The 16,897-nt window shown below is 47.9% G+C and overlaps 1 protein-coding gene across 3 annotated transcripts in view; it reads right to left on the bottom strand.

Moving 5' to 3' along the window:
- Positions 1–16,897, bottom strand: part of DAAM1 (dishevelled associated activator of morphogenesis 1) — a 189,719-nt gene that overhangs the window by 50,953 nt on the left and 121,869 nt on the right. For all 3 annotated transcript variants that reach the window (XM_044436533.1, XM_044436535.1, XM_044436534.1), the window contains exons 4-7: positions 13,693–13,764; positions 4,651–4,745; positions 1,215–1,548; positions 177–287 (exon numbers count right to left, since the gene is read on the bottom strand). In XM_044436533.1, the coding sequence (XP_044292468.1) occupies positions 177–287; positions 1,215–1,548; positions 4,651–4,745; positions 13,693–13,764 (612 nt within the window). The remainder of the gene's footprint in view (positions 1–176; positions 288–1,214; positions 1,549–4,650; positions 4,746–13,692; positions 13,765–16,897) is intronic.

Below are 16,897 nucleotides of genomic sequence, written 5' to 3' on the forward strand. Positions count from 1 at the left end.
TTATTTCACGCTGCCCCCGACTTTCTCAGGGAGTTCATGACAAAGAACACTGGGGGTAATGTTCCCAGCAGCACGACAGCCAGCACGGGCCAAGGTGCATGAACAGGAAGTTTCTGCCACCAGCAAATGCTTGCTCAAACTCATGTACGTAAACACACAAGAGCATCCAAACTTACCACTCCAGCTCCTTGGCTCAGAACTGCGTTGATAAAGGACATAATGGCCGTCTTGAGGCTCACCTCATCCCGGTATCGCCCTGTACTTCTGTCTAAGTCATTGATTAATGTCTGCGGAACAGAAGGTTTTGGATTAATGTTGTTTGTTTGGTGCCACCAAGTCGTCTCTGACTTATGCTGATCCTATGAACCAAAGCCCTCTGAAATTTCCCGTGCTTCACAGCCCTGTTCAGCTCTCATAAACTTTGGAATAATGCTATCTGTGGAATACACAGTTGGGCACAGATGAATAGGGGCGTAATGCAATCTGTGTAAACTGGATTAATGCAAATATTGGCAAGTTTTTAGTAATTTTACTATGTTTATATGGCTTTTTACTGATTTTATTTTCTGTAGTTTTTATCCTGTATGACGCCTTGAGAAGATGCCACCCATAAAGGTGGCCTAGAAAATTTTTTAGAGAAAGGATCAAATACACTAAAAATGAAATGCGCATAATGAAAGAGACATGAAAACACAAGCACAGAAAGAGCTGGCCTGTCAGTCTGAGAAGATCAGGTGTCTAAGTTTGCACTGTTGCACAGAATTATGCAAGCTTCTGAGCCAAGTGGTTATAACTCAGTGAAAAACAGAAGAGGGCATGATCTACAGCAACTTCCAAGCATATATTAGGAGTTATTCATGGTCTAGGATGTCCCCAATTTGATATTTTTTAGAAAATATAAACCCAACCCCTTCAAAGTAAAAGGCTAATTGCATTTATGTAAGAGCCCTATTTAGGCTTGCTTTCACACCCTGGAAAGTGGATTTTGAGGACAGAGTCTAACTTCTTGGGAGACTCTGAAAGAGATGGCTTTTCTGTTTTTTCCACCGACAAAGGAGGATTTTATATTGCTTCAAAAGCCTGCAAACTCTGCTTGTCAGATGGGACAAATGAACGCGTCGTCGTTCTGGGGAACACGCCGTCCCTCAAACCACTTTCTGGTGCTGCTTGCATTCTGGATCGGGCCCCCAATGCAGCAACGGGACCCTCCATACCTGGAAGCGCGTCCTTTCGCTGGCATATTTTTGGTAATGCACCATGGCCTCCAGGACCTTCTTGTGCCCTCCGGGAACCAGGCACACGGCGCCCATGATTTCCAGCACCGCCACCTTCGTCTTAATGTTTTCTGTGCTCAAGCTCTGAGCTATGACATTGATGCTCTCCGAGTGTGCCAGCACATGAGCTCTCCCGAGAGAGTTGTTCATCAGCGCTTTGATGCATCCGATGAGAGAGGTATGAATGCGAGACTCGGAGGCCTCATAGTCCATGCCTTTCAGGAAGTCCAGAATGCACGTCAGGCCATCCAGATCGATGAATCGGGTGACGAACCTGCCGGGAAGAGTTAAATAGGGAAGTGTGTTTCAGGGCCTGTCGCCACCATCCAAGGGACTAGAGCAGTGGTGGCGACCCTACGGCACGCGGCCGCAGTGGGCACGCAGAGCCCCCTCCGTCAGCACGCGAGCCAAGTCACCCAGCAGCCGAGCATCAGATAACAGCGCACATAGGGGCCATGCGCTTGCTCGGAAAGGCGTAGTGGCGCCAGGTGATGACATCACGAGCCGCGACTCATTAACCGTGACTCATCCGAGCTTTCGCATGGCCGGTCAGTGCACTGCCAAGGAGATAGATAGATAGATAGATAGATAGATAGATAGATAGATAGATAGATAGATTTGCTTCGACTGGCTGTGAGTTTTAATACATTCGTTTTTATTAACACAAGATTTTAGCTTTGAATTTTCTTATGAAAAATTGAACTTTAATATCTAAGATTTAGCAAAGAGAGAGTGAGATTCTTTTAATGTTGTGCTGTCCCCCTGGCATATTTGAACCAAGGTTTGACAAACGATCAGCATGCATGCAACAGCGAAGATCACATTAATTGCGCAAAAGCAGGCCAAATGCAAACCTTTACCTTTCAATAAAAAGCTGCTTGTATCATTGAAACAATGAGTTGTATGAGTTGCTTTTTCTAAACTAAAACCTCAGTATTCAGGTTTTATTGCAGTGTTGGCACTTTGCGATAAATAAGTGGGTTTTGGGTTGCAGTTTGGGCACTCGGTCTCTAAAAGGTTTGCCATCACTGGACTAAATCCTCTCCCACTGCTGCCTTCTAAAAATATTCTCTTGACGCCACGAATAGGGCCAAGATAAACTCTAATGATTCCGGCAGCCTGTCTGGAATCATTAGTCAGTTGTTCCAGAAACCAGGAGTGCTTCATAGCTTACAAGGCAACTATTCTCTGGAAGAGGACATGGCCTGAGGCAATGGAGGCAAGTGGCTGGAGGACCACGAGGTGTGGAAGATACCAGCAAGCACTTGCAAATCCAGGCTGGAAATCCATGGAGTAAGGAAGGGAAGTGGTTCCAGGAGAAACGCTCACAGGAATAATCCTGCGGGATTAGCATGATTTCCCAGAGTGCCGAGCAAGCTGATGGTGAATAATCACAGAATCAGAACGACTGGATTTGTGGCAAAGTCTTTCCAAGAGTGCTCTGTTTGGCATCAGTCCCTTTGCTGCTGTTTCTGCCGGTAGGTCTCTCCTAGCAGGCAGACACCTTGTTAAGTCCTCGTCTCTGAGGAGACCCAGCAGGCACCTTTCCTGGTTTTCTACCTGCTGGGCACTCTGCTATCCTCGCTTCTCCTCTTCTCCTCCTTTGTCTTCCTTCACTCCCCACATGCCTCCACCATTCAGACTTGCATTGTTATCTTCCTCTCCATCTTTTCCCCCTCTCTCAGAATCCTCAAACTATTTAAAGCAACCTGGTCCTTATCCCTTTATGCTTTGTGGAGCTAGACCTAACTAACTGGTGGTTTTTAGTGGGAAATTCGGAGGCTTGTCTTGTGACCCCTGACTTCTCCTCACAGTAAATATATTGGGAGAAACAGGTGGGAGCATTCGCTTAGTGCACAGGTGCTGAACCCTGGACAAATGGCATCCCTTCCTCCTTCGTAGCACCCCCTTTCCTGGACTGCTGATCATTCAGGGGTTTTCCATTGAAGGGCTTAATGAAACACATCTAATTACATTGTGTAATTACTGGCTATCATAGCAATATGGAAATATGGAGGGTGTTTATGGGGCACCTATAAATCCACCTCCTCTGGGGCTAACCTGGACCTCTGGGTTCCTCAGACAGTCATACACCATTTTCCCAGAATCAGAAGTTTGATGGGGTTCTATTGGGTGATTTGCAGTAGACTGGTATTAAAACCCTATTTAACCCTATATATAACTTTCCTAAACCATCCCTTACCGAGGTCTTGGGATGGTTTAACAATAAAACAATATAAAATAAAACACAGTGTCCTAAAAAAATCCAGCCTACAATAAAACCCCAATTAAAAGAATCAGCTCCTAAAACATTGGGAAAATAAAAGGGTTTTAGCCTGGCACCCAAAAGAATATTTTATTTATATTCCTATCAAGGTACCTCTTCAGCTTAGATTTGAGGGTCTACCATTGTCACCGATGTCAAAAACAACTTTGGCAATGAATTTATTGAACACCATGATGAAAAATGGATGCAGAATATACGTGAGCAAAAGAAAGCCTATATTCTCCCTTTCTGGGGCTCGATTTGGCAGGGGAGCTCCGTGGGCCTCCAGAGATTGCCTGGGAGAGTGACCGGTCAGCTCCTCTCCCAGAGCAAGAATAAAAGACAGCAGCTCTTGCCATGGATTTTATGAAGTTCCTTTCTCCTGCTATTGCAGTCTGTCAGTACACATGGGCTCAAACTCCCACTTCCCAGAAATTGCTTTAATATGGCAAACAGTTTAATTCTTACAGCAAAAGCAGCGCTTATCTATAAAACGACTGAGAAAGGCAGCTCCAGGGCAATTATCTCTGCTGCTCTTCCTAGCAAGAGGAAGGCCATAATGCTCTGGCACATCTGCAAGAAACTTCAAGGAAGGTCAATGCACTTGAACCATAATAACCTCCCTGCCATAGCAAAGTTCACACAACAGCAAATGACTCCCAGTCGTTTTAACATCAGCCACAACTAAGAAGCCTTCAGACCTTCATTAGGTTGCTTTGAGGGAAACCAGGGTTGGGTTTGGCATGAATGTTTTTTTGGGCTTGGTTCTGGTACTGTTCTGGTTCTGGCAGTAGTCTAAGCATGTAATCAAAGGCACCCAGTCCGTCATTCTTAGCCTATCTTCAACTCACTTCAGCTGCCATTTTTCAGCTGGCTCCATTCGGTCAACCTGACAGTTCCAGGAAAAAGCAAAAGAGATCCTGAAGGTTTGAAATCCACCCACCCCGTTCTAGGCTACGGGAACTGGGCTTCCTCTCTCCCTGCCTTCAGAGGAGTTTGACCACCCACCTGTGTCAACTCAATTTTATCATCTGTTATTACGGGACGTGTGTACGTGTGTTCAAGCTGCTGGCCAGTATTTTTGAGCTCACAGCAAGAAATAGCACTTGCCTCATGGGTTTGGTTCTCAGCGCTGTCTTCAGACTCTCTATAGTTTTGTTTCTCTCCTCTTCATCTTCTTTTTCCAAAGCAAGCAATGATTTTCTCTGCAAAAGAAATTGCACACGAGTCAAGCCAATCACCACCGAGTTCATTTACATATTGCCACAAATACAGTGTGCTCAATGCAGATCACAGAGATGGACAAATCCAATACTTCTCTGGGTATCAAGTATATTTTGCAGTTACAAGAAAGGGACTTCCACTTAGGCGTTTCTCTATGCCGGCACCCAGCTTTGCATCACTTTCCCAAAGGAGACAAGGTCTGTACAATTTCATGATGAGGGGTGTTGGGTGCTAGTCCTCATGGTTGTAAGGCTCTGGAAACCTTCTCAAGTCTGACCTACACCCTTGGAAGTCCTTCCAAAGGCGTAGCTCATCCATACTTCAAGAGATTTCCAGAAGGGAAGCCAGCTGGAAGAGCATTTCCGGTGGTTAGAGGACAAGCGTTTTCAGCATCTCGCAGAGTAACTTGGCCTGTACCAGCAGAAGCAAGTTAATTATTCACTGCCCTGGAACACCATGCTTGCGGGCTGATCAGCACATTCTCCGATTTATGACACACTATCAGCACAGGTGTGTGGAGCTGCACAAATTCCACAGCTGATGAACACCACATTCTGCACTTCTTCTGCGACTGCAGGTTTGTACTCCATGCAGCATGGCAGAGCAGCCTGTGACCATCCAGATATTGGTGGGCTCCTCCCACTAGCCCTGACCATCAACCATGCCGACTGGGGCTGGACCCAGCAGCATGTGGAGCAAGCCAAGTCCATCCTTCAGGAGCAGCAGAGTCCCAGGATGTCCCCTTTGACTCCTATCCTGTGGTGGGTAGACTTCAGGCTTGAGGGATCTGCTTTTTATACTAGATTCCAAAGATCCACCCAGCAGCCCCTGGCACAAAAGACACACTTAGTATTAAAAGGATTTGAAACGGTTGCATTTGGTTTGAGTTCCCCAACTAAATCACGCTCACAGTTCTTTCCAACTTAAAAAAATCATGCTTACTTCTATCAAACTTGGGACTCTTTTTATTATTGGCTAGAGAAATGGGACTTCGTATAGGTTTAAATATGTTTTTAAGTTATCATAAATGGAAAAAAATGTGGGGGCTGACCCAGCAGGCCCGATGTTTTTGATGATTGATGTTGTTTTTAGTTTTTCTTTGTTTTTAGGATTATAATTTCAAATAAAACTTATGAAAAAAAATCATCCTTGATAACTTCAAATCTTTCTTTAGATGTGGTTGCTGCTTGCTGCTTGGACCGCACAACTGGGAGCAAGAAACCCTCGGGAGAATCTGCTGTCAATCACCCAGAAATCTACCAACAGATTCACATTTATCTTCTGCCCACCCTCTGGGCACTAATCAATGCGTTCTTTATGCAGCCAGGTCCCCTCCTGACTTTGCCATCTGTGCTTGATGTTTGCATTTTAAAGAGACAATGCAAGGAAGAACTCCTGGTGGCAGCTCCCCCCCCCTTCAATCCAACACTCCCTCCTGCCCCCCAAAAGGTTTTTAAGATTCAAAGCCACCTGTGCACTTTTCAAAGAGCTTCAACAACTCGGGGGTTCAGAGGAGTTCTAATCTGAAGCACAGTTCCAGCCTAGAGACAGTTTATCTTTCTATACCCAGAACACGCACGTGGAAAATGCTTTTTCTGGAAGATGGCCAAGAAATGATGGCACATACTGCCTGCTTTGTTCCATTGTTCCACTGCATTTAAGAAAGAAATAGCTTCTTAAGGTTTACCCCAGGGCTGGGGAATCTCCGGCTCTCCAGAGGCAGTTTGACTACAATTTCCATCATCCCTGATCATCATCCCTGGCATCTGGAATCCCACAGACTTCACAGCACCGTGTACCATATTTCTTCTCTCCTTGCAAGAAGCATTGAAGGTATCTGAATAGATTGAGATGAGTTTGGATTTCTATGAATCAAACTTACTGCCTCTGCAGAGAGACAGTTTTTTCTACATCATGGAGATTCAGTGGATTGGATACCAGGATTTTCACTTCCACTTATTCTCATTAATACTAAATTGCATTAAGAAATGCACATTTGCTAATGCATCTAATTTGTGTAAGTACAGCAAAATAATTATCGACCGATAGCCAATATTCCCTTGGAGGACAAGGTGCTCCAGTGCATTCAGTCGGGCAGCTCCAAGCACTCTTGGAGGAAATGGATCATCTCGATCCATTTCAATTGGGCTTTAGGCTTGGGTTTGGAATGGAAACCGCCTTGGTCGCCCTGTGGGATGACCTTTGTCAGGAGAGCGACAGGGGGAGTGTGACCCCCTGTAAAATCGGACAACCACATGTTGGGGATCGCACGAGCAGAGCCGGCTGGAGCCGGGGGTCAGGCTAGATGGCCCAGGCGGACCCTTCTGACTCGCTCAGTTTCTATGTTTCCATGACCCTGTTGATTCTCCAGGACCTCTCAGTGGCTTTTGATACCATCATGGTGTCCTTCTGGAGAGGTTGGCTGGATGGGGAGTTGGAGGCTCCACTTTGCAGGGACTTTGCTCCGACCTGTCTCCAGCTGGTGGAGCTACCGCTCTGTGCCATGGCACTTGGGTCATGGAGTCCCATTTTGTCCCCCGTGCTCTTTAATGTCTACATGAAACTCCTGGGGGAGGCCATCAGGAGGTTCGGGTTCAAGTGTCACCAGTACGCTGATGACACCCAGCTCTACCTCTTGTTTTCATCCAATCCAGGTGAGGCAGTGACTCTCCTGAACCAGTTCCGCTAAGTCAAAACAGAGCTGGGTGGTTATTAAGAAGGACGGATCCTAGAGAACATTATCACACCAGTCCTTCGCCAGCTGAACTGACTGCCTGTCACAGCCCAGGCCCAATTCAAAGTACTTATGCTAACATATAAAGCCTTCAATGGCTTGGGACCAAGATATCTCAATTTATCCCTACCAGACCACTCAGATCTTCAATGGAGGCCCTCCTTCGGGGGGGATTAGTTAGAAAAAAGGACCCTATTATTGTATCTCATTTTTGGACCTCTCTTCCAAAAGAGTTCCAACTGGCACCCTCATTACTTTGTTTTGCTGCCAAGTAAAGACCTATTTATTTAGTATTTGTTTTAGAATCATGCTATTATTTGGTTTTTGCTGCTGGTTTAATTGTTGCTTATATTGTTTAGCATCCTCTTATTTTTGCACGCTTTTGATCCGTAAACACCCAGACACTAATTCCATGATCATTGGGAGACAGTGTGGTTTTGTTAAGAACAAGTCCTGACAGATCCATCTTATTTTATTTTTGGATAGTGGAACTTCCTTAGTAGATCATGGAAATGCCAAGGACATAATATATCTTGACTTCAAAAGTGCTGCACAATGTCCTGAGCAGAGTCAGCTGCCCTGAGTTGAGAGGAAAGCTCAGGGATGCGGAAGGGCCAAGTTCCTTTTCAGAAAAGTTCCCTCCAGTGGCACACAGGGCCAAAGGGATGAGAGCACAAGAAGCGCCTGAAGGATCAGACCCAGGGTCCATCCAGTCCAGCCATCTGTGCACACTCGGGCTAACTGCCTGCCCACAAAATCCTACAAGCGGGACAGAAGTGCGCCATTGCCTTCCCTCATACCAAAGGCAAAAGAGGTGGGGTTGAAAATGCCAACATATTTTAGTTTAAAGCACTTACTGCGAGAAGCTAAGCCGCTGGAGAGGCACTGCAACCCTTTAGAATGTGAGGAAGAACAGCTCAAAACCAGGAGGTTCGGGAGAGCCAGGAAGTGGCCAACGGGCAAGCCAGATTTGGTGGGCAGGTAGAGCACAGACTTGGAGGGGTGGACTGCCACAATCTCTAAAGCTCCCTTCTCCCAAGGTGCACCAAGAGCTTTCTGTGAATATGCATGCATGCATATTCAGTTTTTTGTAAATGCTGAGCTCTCCTTTTTTTTTTTTTTTGCACAATTGAGGATTAAAACAACTGCTTTGGGATGAGAGTGGTTTAAAAGAACAATGACAACACTGCATATTGATTCACACACACATATAGGGGGAGCTCCGTCCCAGGCAGTTAATGGTGCATGATGGGTCACCCGCTTGAACAGGTCTAGTTGTCAGTGAAATCATTTTGGCCATTTCAGCTACTTGATGGTTGTATCTTTTAATGCTGCATTTCATCATTGTATCTGTGTTTTGTGAATTGCTGTGAGCTGAGCAGAGAGCTTTGGCTACTGGGTGGTATAGCCAAATAGCCTTTGCAGTGGATGCCGTATGAGGCGAGGCTGGGGGAACTGGGTCTCTTCAGCCTGGTGAAGAGGAGACTCAGAGGGGATCTGTTGGCGACATACAGGCATGTGAGGGGGTGTCACACGGAGGTGGGTAGAGACCTGTTCTCCCCTGCAGAGGAAGGCAGGACACACTCCAACAGAGCCAAGCTCAGGGAACCCAGGTTCAATTTAGATGCCAGGAAGCACTTCCTGACAGTCAGGACCCCGAGGGTGTGGAATGGGCTTCCACAAGAGGTCATTGAGGCCCCATTGGTGTGGGTGTTCAAGGACAGGCTGGACATCCACATGGTGGGCATGTCGTGAGCGGAGCCGGCTGGAGCTGGGGGTCAGACTAGATGGCCTGGGAGACCCCTTCTGACTCGCTCTGTTTCTATGTTTCTTGAAGACAGTCTGGATATTTCAATTGGTATAAAATAAAGAAGCCAGGCTATTGACAGGGACTGGCAGATGTGACCATATAACGCTGGACTTGTATCATCTGTGTTGGCTACTAATTGAAGTCCAGGCCCAATTTAAGATGTTGACAATATGTTGATAATATTAAGTCCAGGCCCCATCGGTGTGGGTGTTCAAGGATAGGCTAGACATGCACATGGTGGGCATGTCCTGAGTGGAGCCGGGGGTCAGACTAGATGGTCCGGGAGACCCCTACTGACTTGCTCTATTTCTATAGAAATTAAATCAATAATCATAAACAGTTGGTTCCAAGTTTTATGAAGAGTGCCTATGAAAAATGTAATGCATGATACTGTCCTTATGAAGATCCCACCTTAGATTGAGGAGAAGGCGAAGGAGATGGAGAATTTCATTTCTATACTGCCCCATAGCCGAAGCTCTAGTACATGGGTCCTTAAAGTATGGGCCACGGGACGGATCTGGCCCACCATGGCCATCCATCTGGCTCACGCCGCCCTTTGCTGCCCGTGCACGCTTGCTGCACGGGCAGGGAGGTGGTGGCTTGCTCACTCGGAGATGGTCTCTGAGCGAGCGAGCGAGCTGCTGCTACCTGCCTCCCGTACACTCGCCGCTGCCTCGCAGCGTGTGGGGGGGAGGTGGTGGCTTGCTTGCTTGCTCGGAGATGGTTTTGGACTCACTAGGAGACCTCTGAGTGAGCGAGCCACTGCCCCGCGCGCCCGATGCCGCCCCGCGCGCACCCGACGGCACCTCACTGGCCTGTGCCCCCAGGCACCCCCACCTCACCGGCCCCTGACGGTCACCGCAGCCTTTCCACTGGCCCCCTATTCAAAAAGTTTGAGGACCCTGCTCTAGAAGCTCTGGGACTCAACAACACAAGAAGAGCTGTGCTGGCTCAGAACCAGGTCCCTCTCGTCCAACTTTCTGCTCACAAAGAGGCCAACCGGCTTCTTGTGGGCCCACAAGCAGGACAAGAATGCAGCAGCCCCTCCTGCCCATGATCCCCAGCAACTGGTGCACAGGGACACACTCTCTCTAACATGGGAGGCAGCATATAGGACTAAAAGCCCTGGATAGCCTTCTTTTCCAAGAAATTCGTCCAACCTCCTCTTGAAGCCTGCCATGTTGGTGCCCATTGCTACATCCACAGGTGAGACTCATTGTCTGCGTAGTCCAGTCTTGTCTCCTTTGACTGGACAGAGCCATCCAGAATCTCAGAGGAAGAGCTTCCCACCACCTACTATTTAACAAGCAGGGATATCAAGAGTTGCAGCTGGGACTTTCTGCACGCAAAGCATATACTCCCCCCATAAGTCTAGCCTTCTTCAGTCCAGATGGCTCAGAGTACGGTCTGAAGGCCCATACGGCACCCGCCCTGTTGAAGCTAAGCAGGCCTGGGGCTGGCCTGAGCTTGGAGGGGAGACCACCTGGGAACTGCTTGGAGCCCCCTCGAGTTCCACAAGGGGAGAAAGGTGGGATGTAAAGATAACAAATAATAAAATGTTTTGGACTACTGCTCCTATCAGCTGGTTAAGGTTGGGGGGAACTGCAATCCAAGGGCACCAGTTTGGGGAAGCCATTAAGCAGGGTCCGCACTGGCTGAGTGGGTCTCTTTGTGCAGATCTACAGCAAACCCACCCATTCAGTTCAATTCTCCTGGCCCAGTAGCATCCTGGATTTGGTTTCAAAGTGCCATTACATGCCTCAGCTTCAACCATCTGTGGATAATAAAACTGGGGTAAGTATTTCCTTTAGGAGTTTTTTTTTAAGTCATTGTTTCCGCCAAAGCTGTCTTTGAGGTGCTGATGTAATCAGACAGCTGTCCCAGGGATGCTAGAGAAGGAAGCTGCCCTGCAGAACTTACAACCGATGATGTCATCCTTTCATGCCACCGATTCGCTGTAATAATCCAACAGGATATGATTTCTCTCGCCACAGCTAAGGTGCAGGAGGGTCACTGAAAACTGGCGAGGCGTTTTATGGTTCCAACAAAGCAATGGACACATCTGAGAAACACAGATTTGCAGCTACATCCAGAATGTCGGACTTTAACACGAGGCAAGCAAACTTCAAAAAGAAAGGGTGGTGGACCGCACGGTCGGTCGAGGCAGCTGGCACCCCAAACCTTTCATTGCTAGAGGGCTTACGGATTAGTACAGTAGCAACATTCCTCTGCTCTCCTCTTCACATGAACTTGAGTTTGCTTAAAACGGATGTCGTTCCTAAGTGGCCTTCAGTCTAATGCTGTGGAGCCCTTGGTCTAAGATGAAACGCTCTCTGTGCGCGGGCACATTCAGACCACCAGCCAGCACGCCTTTCCCCTCCCCTCCCCTCCCGTCCCCTCCCCTCCCTTCCCGCCAGTTCCTTTGGGTGGGGAGAGTGAAAGAAAAGGGGAAAGAGAGAGAAAGAGAAAAGGACGACCCACTCTCTTTTGGGCTCTGAACCTGCCCACAGCTGGTTTTGGCTCCATCCCCCCTCAGCACATTGACCATGAGCAAATCTGTTCTTTGACAAGGAAGGGGTTGTCCAAGTTAAAATGCATCTAGCCAGAGGTGTTCACCAGCTCCAGCTCTTTCCTCATCCGACAACACCAATTCAAATCTTTAGAAGTGGACTCAGGAAGGGTGGGGGGAGTGGTGTCGGTGGCTGCCCAGGAGATAAACAAATTCCTGGAGGAGAAGCCCAGTGATGGCTACCAGCTGCGACAGCTCTAGGTTACCTCCAGGATCAAAGCCAGAATGTCTCTCATGATCAGCTGCTTGGGAAAGTGAGCGAGCGTGAAGACCCTCTTGTTTTTGCTTTGTTTTTATTTCGCTTGCATCCTGTCCAACGGCTGAAGCGTTCTGAGCAGTCCACAAGTGCGGCCACTGCCTCCCATCCTGCAGCCAGGTGGCCACTGTGTGAAGACAGCGCTGGACCAGACGGACCCGGCTCTGATTTGGTGGGACTCTCCTCATGTTCTTAAGGGGCCTCTGAAATGGCTCCTGAGTCCAAGCATCACTAGGGAAGGCTGCAGGGTCCCAAAGGCAGCATTCCTTCTGCAATGCATGCCAAGACAGACTCCCCAGAACCACACCGGGAGAAAGCATGGTGCAGCTCTGTGGGTCACGGCTGCAGCACTCTCGCCCTGGTCAAAGGAACAGCAGATGCAACGTGAGAAAGAGGCTTCCCCAGCCCTGTGCAAACCTCCCAGCTGCCAGGCAGTGGTTGAGCGAACCCTTGCCCAAAGGGCCCGTAAATCAACTCGCTGCAAGACAAGCCGGGCTTGTGTCCTTTGATCAAGAGGCTCTTGTTGAAGTCGTTAGAGAGTTTGCGGAGACAACTCTCCCCCACGGTTGCCAGCACACACATGGCACCCTGCCATCGCAGTTGCTTTGACAGCTGGAGACGCAGCCTCCTCGGACATTTCCAGCACCGCCTTCTCCTCCCGTGCATCCAGCCCCCCGACTCTTTATCTCCTGGTTATCGCGGGCCCGCTAAAAGTCCTTGGCCATCCCGGCTTGCTAATGGGCCCCCCATGCAGATGTCTTCCCTCTGCAATGCAGTGCCAGAGAGAAGACCTGCTGATAAATATAAAGGCTCCATCGGGCAAAAGCAGCAGAAACCGTGCAGGAAAGCTGCTGGATACATGATGCACGTCACAGATCCGGGGCCTTCAGGAGGGCCGGGTGCCTGGGATTTGGCAAACTGCAGCCATAGCCTCTTCCTCTGTCTCTCAGTGTTGGACCTTCTGCCCAAGTGCCCCCGGCCGAGTGTCTCTGGGCTGGAACACACCCTTTGGATCAAGAGGGGTTCCCTACCCCTACTCTTCGGCTTCCAGTCTGTGCTTAGCAGTGTCTCAGCTGTGCCTTCCGAAGACCCGAAAAGAGCTAAATACAGAATCCCATCGGCGGAAGACAGGGCTTCCACACCTGGCCTATTTCACCAGAAAAACCAATAAAGAAAGCAAAATAAAAGAGCATTGCAATGGATAGTCTGCATGATTTCTACCAGATACTACATTTTATTTTCTGCTTTTTTTAATGACCCAAGGCAAGTATCTAATGTTGCTCCTGTGTAGTGCAGGCCCATTGAAATCAATGACTCACTGAAGCCCTTGGTCCTCTGCAATATTTGCACATGGTGGGCCTGTCATGAGCGGAGCCGGCTGGAGCCAGGGGTCAGACTAGATGGCCCAGGAGACCCCTTCTGACTCGCTCTGTTTCTATGTTTCCAAACAGAACTACCACTGGAAATGACTCCATGGACACAAAGCCTGGTCCTTAATTCTCAGCATGAGTTTCCTTTTCACCCAAGCCAGGAAGTAATTTCTTAGGAACTGCACTTACAGCAGCCATGGAGTTCAGTTGATCAATGTAGAATTCTGGCCAGCTTGTGGCTCCTTTATTTTCTTCTTGGTCCTGAAACAAAAAGACAGAACAGGGTCAGAAGACATGGGTTGCCTTGCTTACCTTTTGTATTCACAGTACCTATTCAAGGTTCATTACTCCAAGCAAGTCAGCACAGTTCCTCGTGCTGAGTATTTCCTGCATACCAGTCGACTTTCCTGGGTCTTCCAATTTAATGTCTCAGCCTCAGATCGTTGCAATGGTGCCAGCGTGCTTCCATTACACAATGGTGTTAAGGGTCCTTTTTATGAAAGCTTAATAGTATTCTTCAAATTAGTGCTTGAGTGCTTACTATGTACGGGAACAATTGAAGGCAAAAGGAGAAGAGGACGGCAAAGGTTGAGGTGGGTGGATGGGGTGGCTGGAGAGGTGGGTGTGGGCTTGGGTGGGCTCTCGGGGAGGGTGGAGGACAGGAGAACCTGGAGGAATGTTGTCCATGGGGTCGCACAGAGTCAGGCACAACTTTATGACTGAACAACAACAACAACAACTTACTATGTAATTCACAAAGAATAAACCACAATATTGGACAACTCCTGCTCCACACAAGGAGGCATAATACACTTTTAAGGGCCAATTTATTGCAAACAGCATTCCAACAGGTCAAAGACTTTCGCTGCAAGCAGTTGTAAGGCTTAAAAACATGCTTTGAATTCTGCAATTTGTTTGCGGATGTCTAAAGTTACCAATGAAAGCTACTAAACTGATCTGCCAATGGGATATTCTAGGCTTCATGGAATATTTGGCAACCTGTGACTGCAAGCAAAAATATTTGAACAGGTATGGCACACCTAACCACACCTACCACAGCAGCCTGGGGCAAGTCCCTGAGATCTTCCAACCTGTTCTTGATGAGCACATCCTGCAACTCTGGGTTTGGCAACGTAAGCTATAAATGGGCCAATCTATGGATTTCGGCGTATGTGGGTTGCAACCTCTCCAGCACTGCTGAACAGAAAGACAGGCTGGAGACTCCCAGGCTGCTGGAGGCGTCGCCATTCCATCAGACAGGTAATAAAGCATATAAAGTCTCTGCATTATTATTATTATTATTATTATTATTATTATTATTATTATTATTACATTTCTATGCCGCCCCTTGCCGAAGCCTTGGGGCGGCTTACAACACAATAAGATACATTGAAATACAACAGAACATAATAAATACACACACAACACAAGATGTGTGCATGGTGCACATGCGCACAAATGAAGAAAGACAGAGCTGTTTTCCATGCATCATGCAGCACGGCTGTGTTGCATTAATCTAATCTTTTATCTTACTGAGGAACTAAAGAAGCAGCTAAGAGGAGAATTAAGGCTGTGGAAGAGGGAGGGAACGTCTTTGAGCTGGACAGCTGAATGCCAGTTTGGAGAAGCTTTCAGGGATGTCAACCCAGGGGCAGGCATGCTTTACTGAAGTGCTCTTACTGCCAGCAACTTGGCCTTGGGATCTCAACATTTCAGAATGGGGAAAAACAGCACAAACCCTGGAAAATCCACCCAATGATCAGCAGTGGAGGGGAGGGATGTAACAGCCCAGATTGCAAAATCACATCTTCAGGCTGATGACAACTTAGCATGGCACAAATGCTGCTCTGTATGGCTCCTGGTGTTTCGGGTCAACCTTCAGAGCCCCGGTGGCTTGCTCATGGGGGAGCCAAGGAACAGGGGCTCTCCTGACTCCTGCTGCAGGTCACAGCACCCCAGCAAATTGTGAAATAAGCTGCCCGGAGACGCTTGCCAGTTGTGTTATTCCATCAGCAGGGCAGGACCTCTTAATTTCCTAGGAATTTGTTTCCATTGCTTGAAATCCTTCACCCTATTTTAAATTTTCATACTATTGCTTAATTTGACTTCCCCCTTTACTTCTATTTTATATTGTAGTTTTTTTAAATCTTTGCAGTCTATTTTACACTGTATTTGACCATTTTGATTACTGGGAACGACACCCAGAGAGTCTTGGTATTCGAAGATACAGAAAGGGAATAAACAAAGGTGAAAATGAACTAAGGCAAAAGCAGGGCTTGGCTTAGAATCAGCAGAAAGTTAGGAAAACCTCTCCAAGGAAGAGGTTCTGCATAAGAAGCTAGCGATTGTTGTAGTTCATGTTTTTCAGGATAAGATTGTCCTTCAGAGTGACAAGCAGTTTCCCAATCAATCAAGAGTGCCACTAGCAAGAGATGAAGACCAGCTTGTCACAAAGCCAAATTTGCAGGGGAAGCTGTTAGCCCTGCTGAGGAAACCAGCAAATTCACGGTCATTTCCTCTGGTCCCCGAGGAACACTGGGCGAGAGGCGGCTATCGCTAAACAATCCACTGTAGGAGAACTGGGTCACTTGTAGACAAAACCCTTCGCTCGACTGGCACATGGCCAAGAGCTGGTGCGGCAAGATTCATGGGAAAAGAAGCAGTTGCGCTTTTCTATTGTAACCTCAAGCGTGATGGAGAGTTAATTCAGTTGCGGCTCAAGAAAAAAGCCACCAAAACCAGCAGGGCAGAAATGCCAGCCAATTGCCAACCCTTTGTGATTCAGCTGTACAATCTTCGAAAGCAAAGCTTTTGGCGATTTTGACCTAGAGAAGCCACCTGTGTGTAGAGCAGTCTTCCCCGGCCTGAATGTAAGAACGTAAGAATGGTTCTGCCAAGTCTATCTAGACCAACACTGTTCACACCTTGGCCTGACCATGGCAGAACATGAGCGTGATCCACCTGCTGAAGTTCCTCTGCTACCTGCAGGTATATTGGAGAACATACACAGCCACTGGGACCAGCAGGCACTGATAGCAACATCCTCCACGGATATGTCTATTTCCCTTCTAAAGGCACTGAGATGGGTGGCTTTATCCTGCCACATGAGTATCTCGTCTGGATTGCTGCAATGCGTTTTACTTGGGGCTGCCTTTGAAAATGGCCCAAACACTCCAGTTCGTCCAGAACAGGGGCGGCCATGACTTTCATAGAATCACAGAAGAGCTGGAAGGAGCCATGAAGGCCATCGAGTCCAACCCCCTGCTGTTGTGGGACACCACCCCACTCAGATGGCTGTCCATGTTGAATGGCTCCGGTGTGGGAGAGCCCTCCACCTCTCCAGGCAGCTGGTTCCACTGCCGTATTGCTCTGACAGTGAGGAAGCTTTTCCTGA

Source organism: Varanus komodoensis, unplaced genomic scaffold, assembly GCF_004798865.1.
Source record: "Varanus komodoensis strain SLA01 unplaced genomic scaffold, ASM479886v1 scaffold3, whole genome shotgun sequence".
Taxonomy (NCBI): Eukaryota; Metazoa; Chordata; class Lepidosauria; order Squamata; family Varanidae; genus Varanus; species Varanus komodoensis.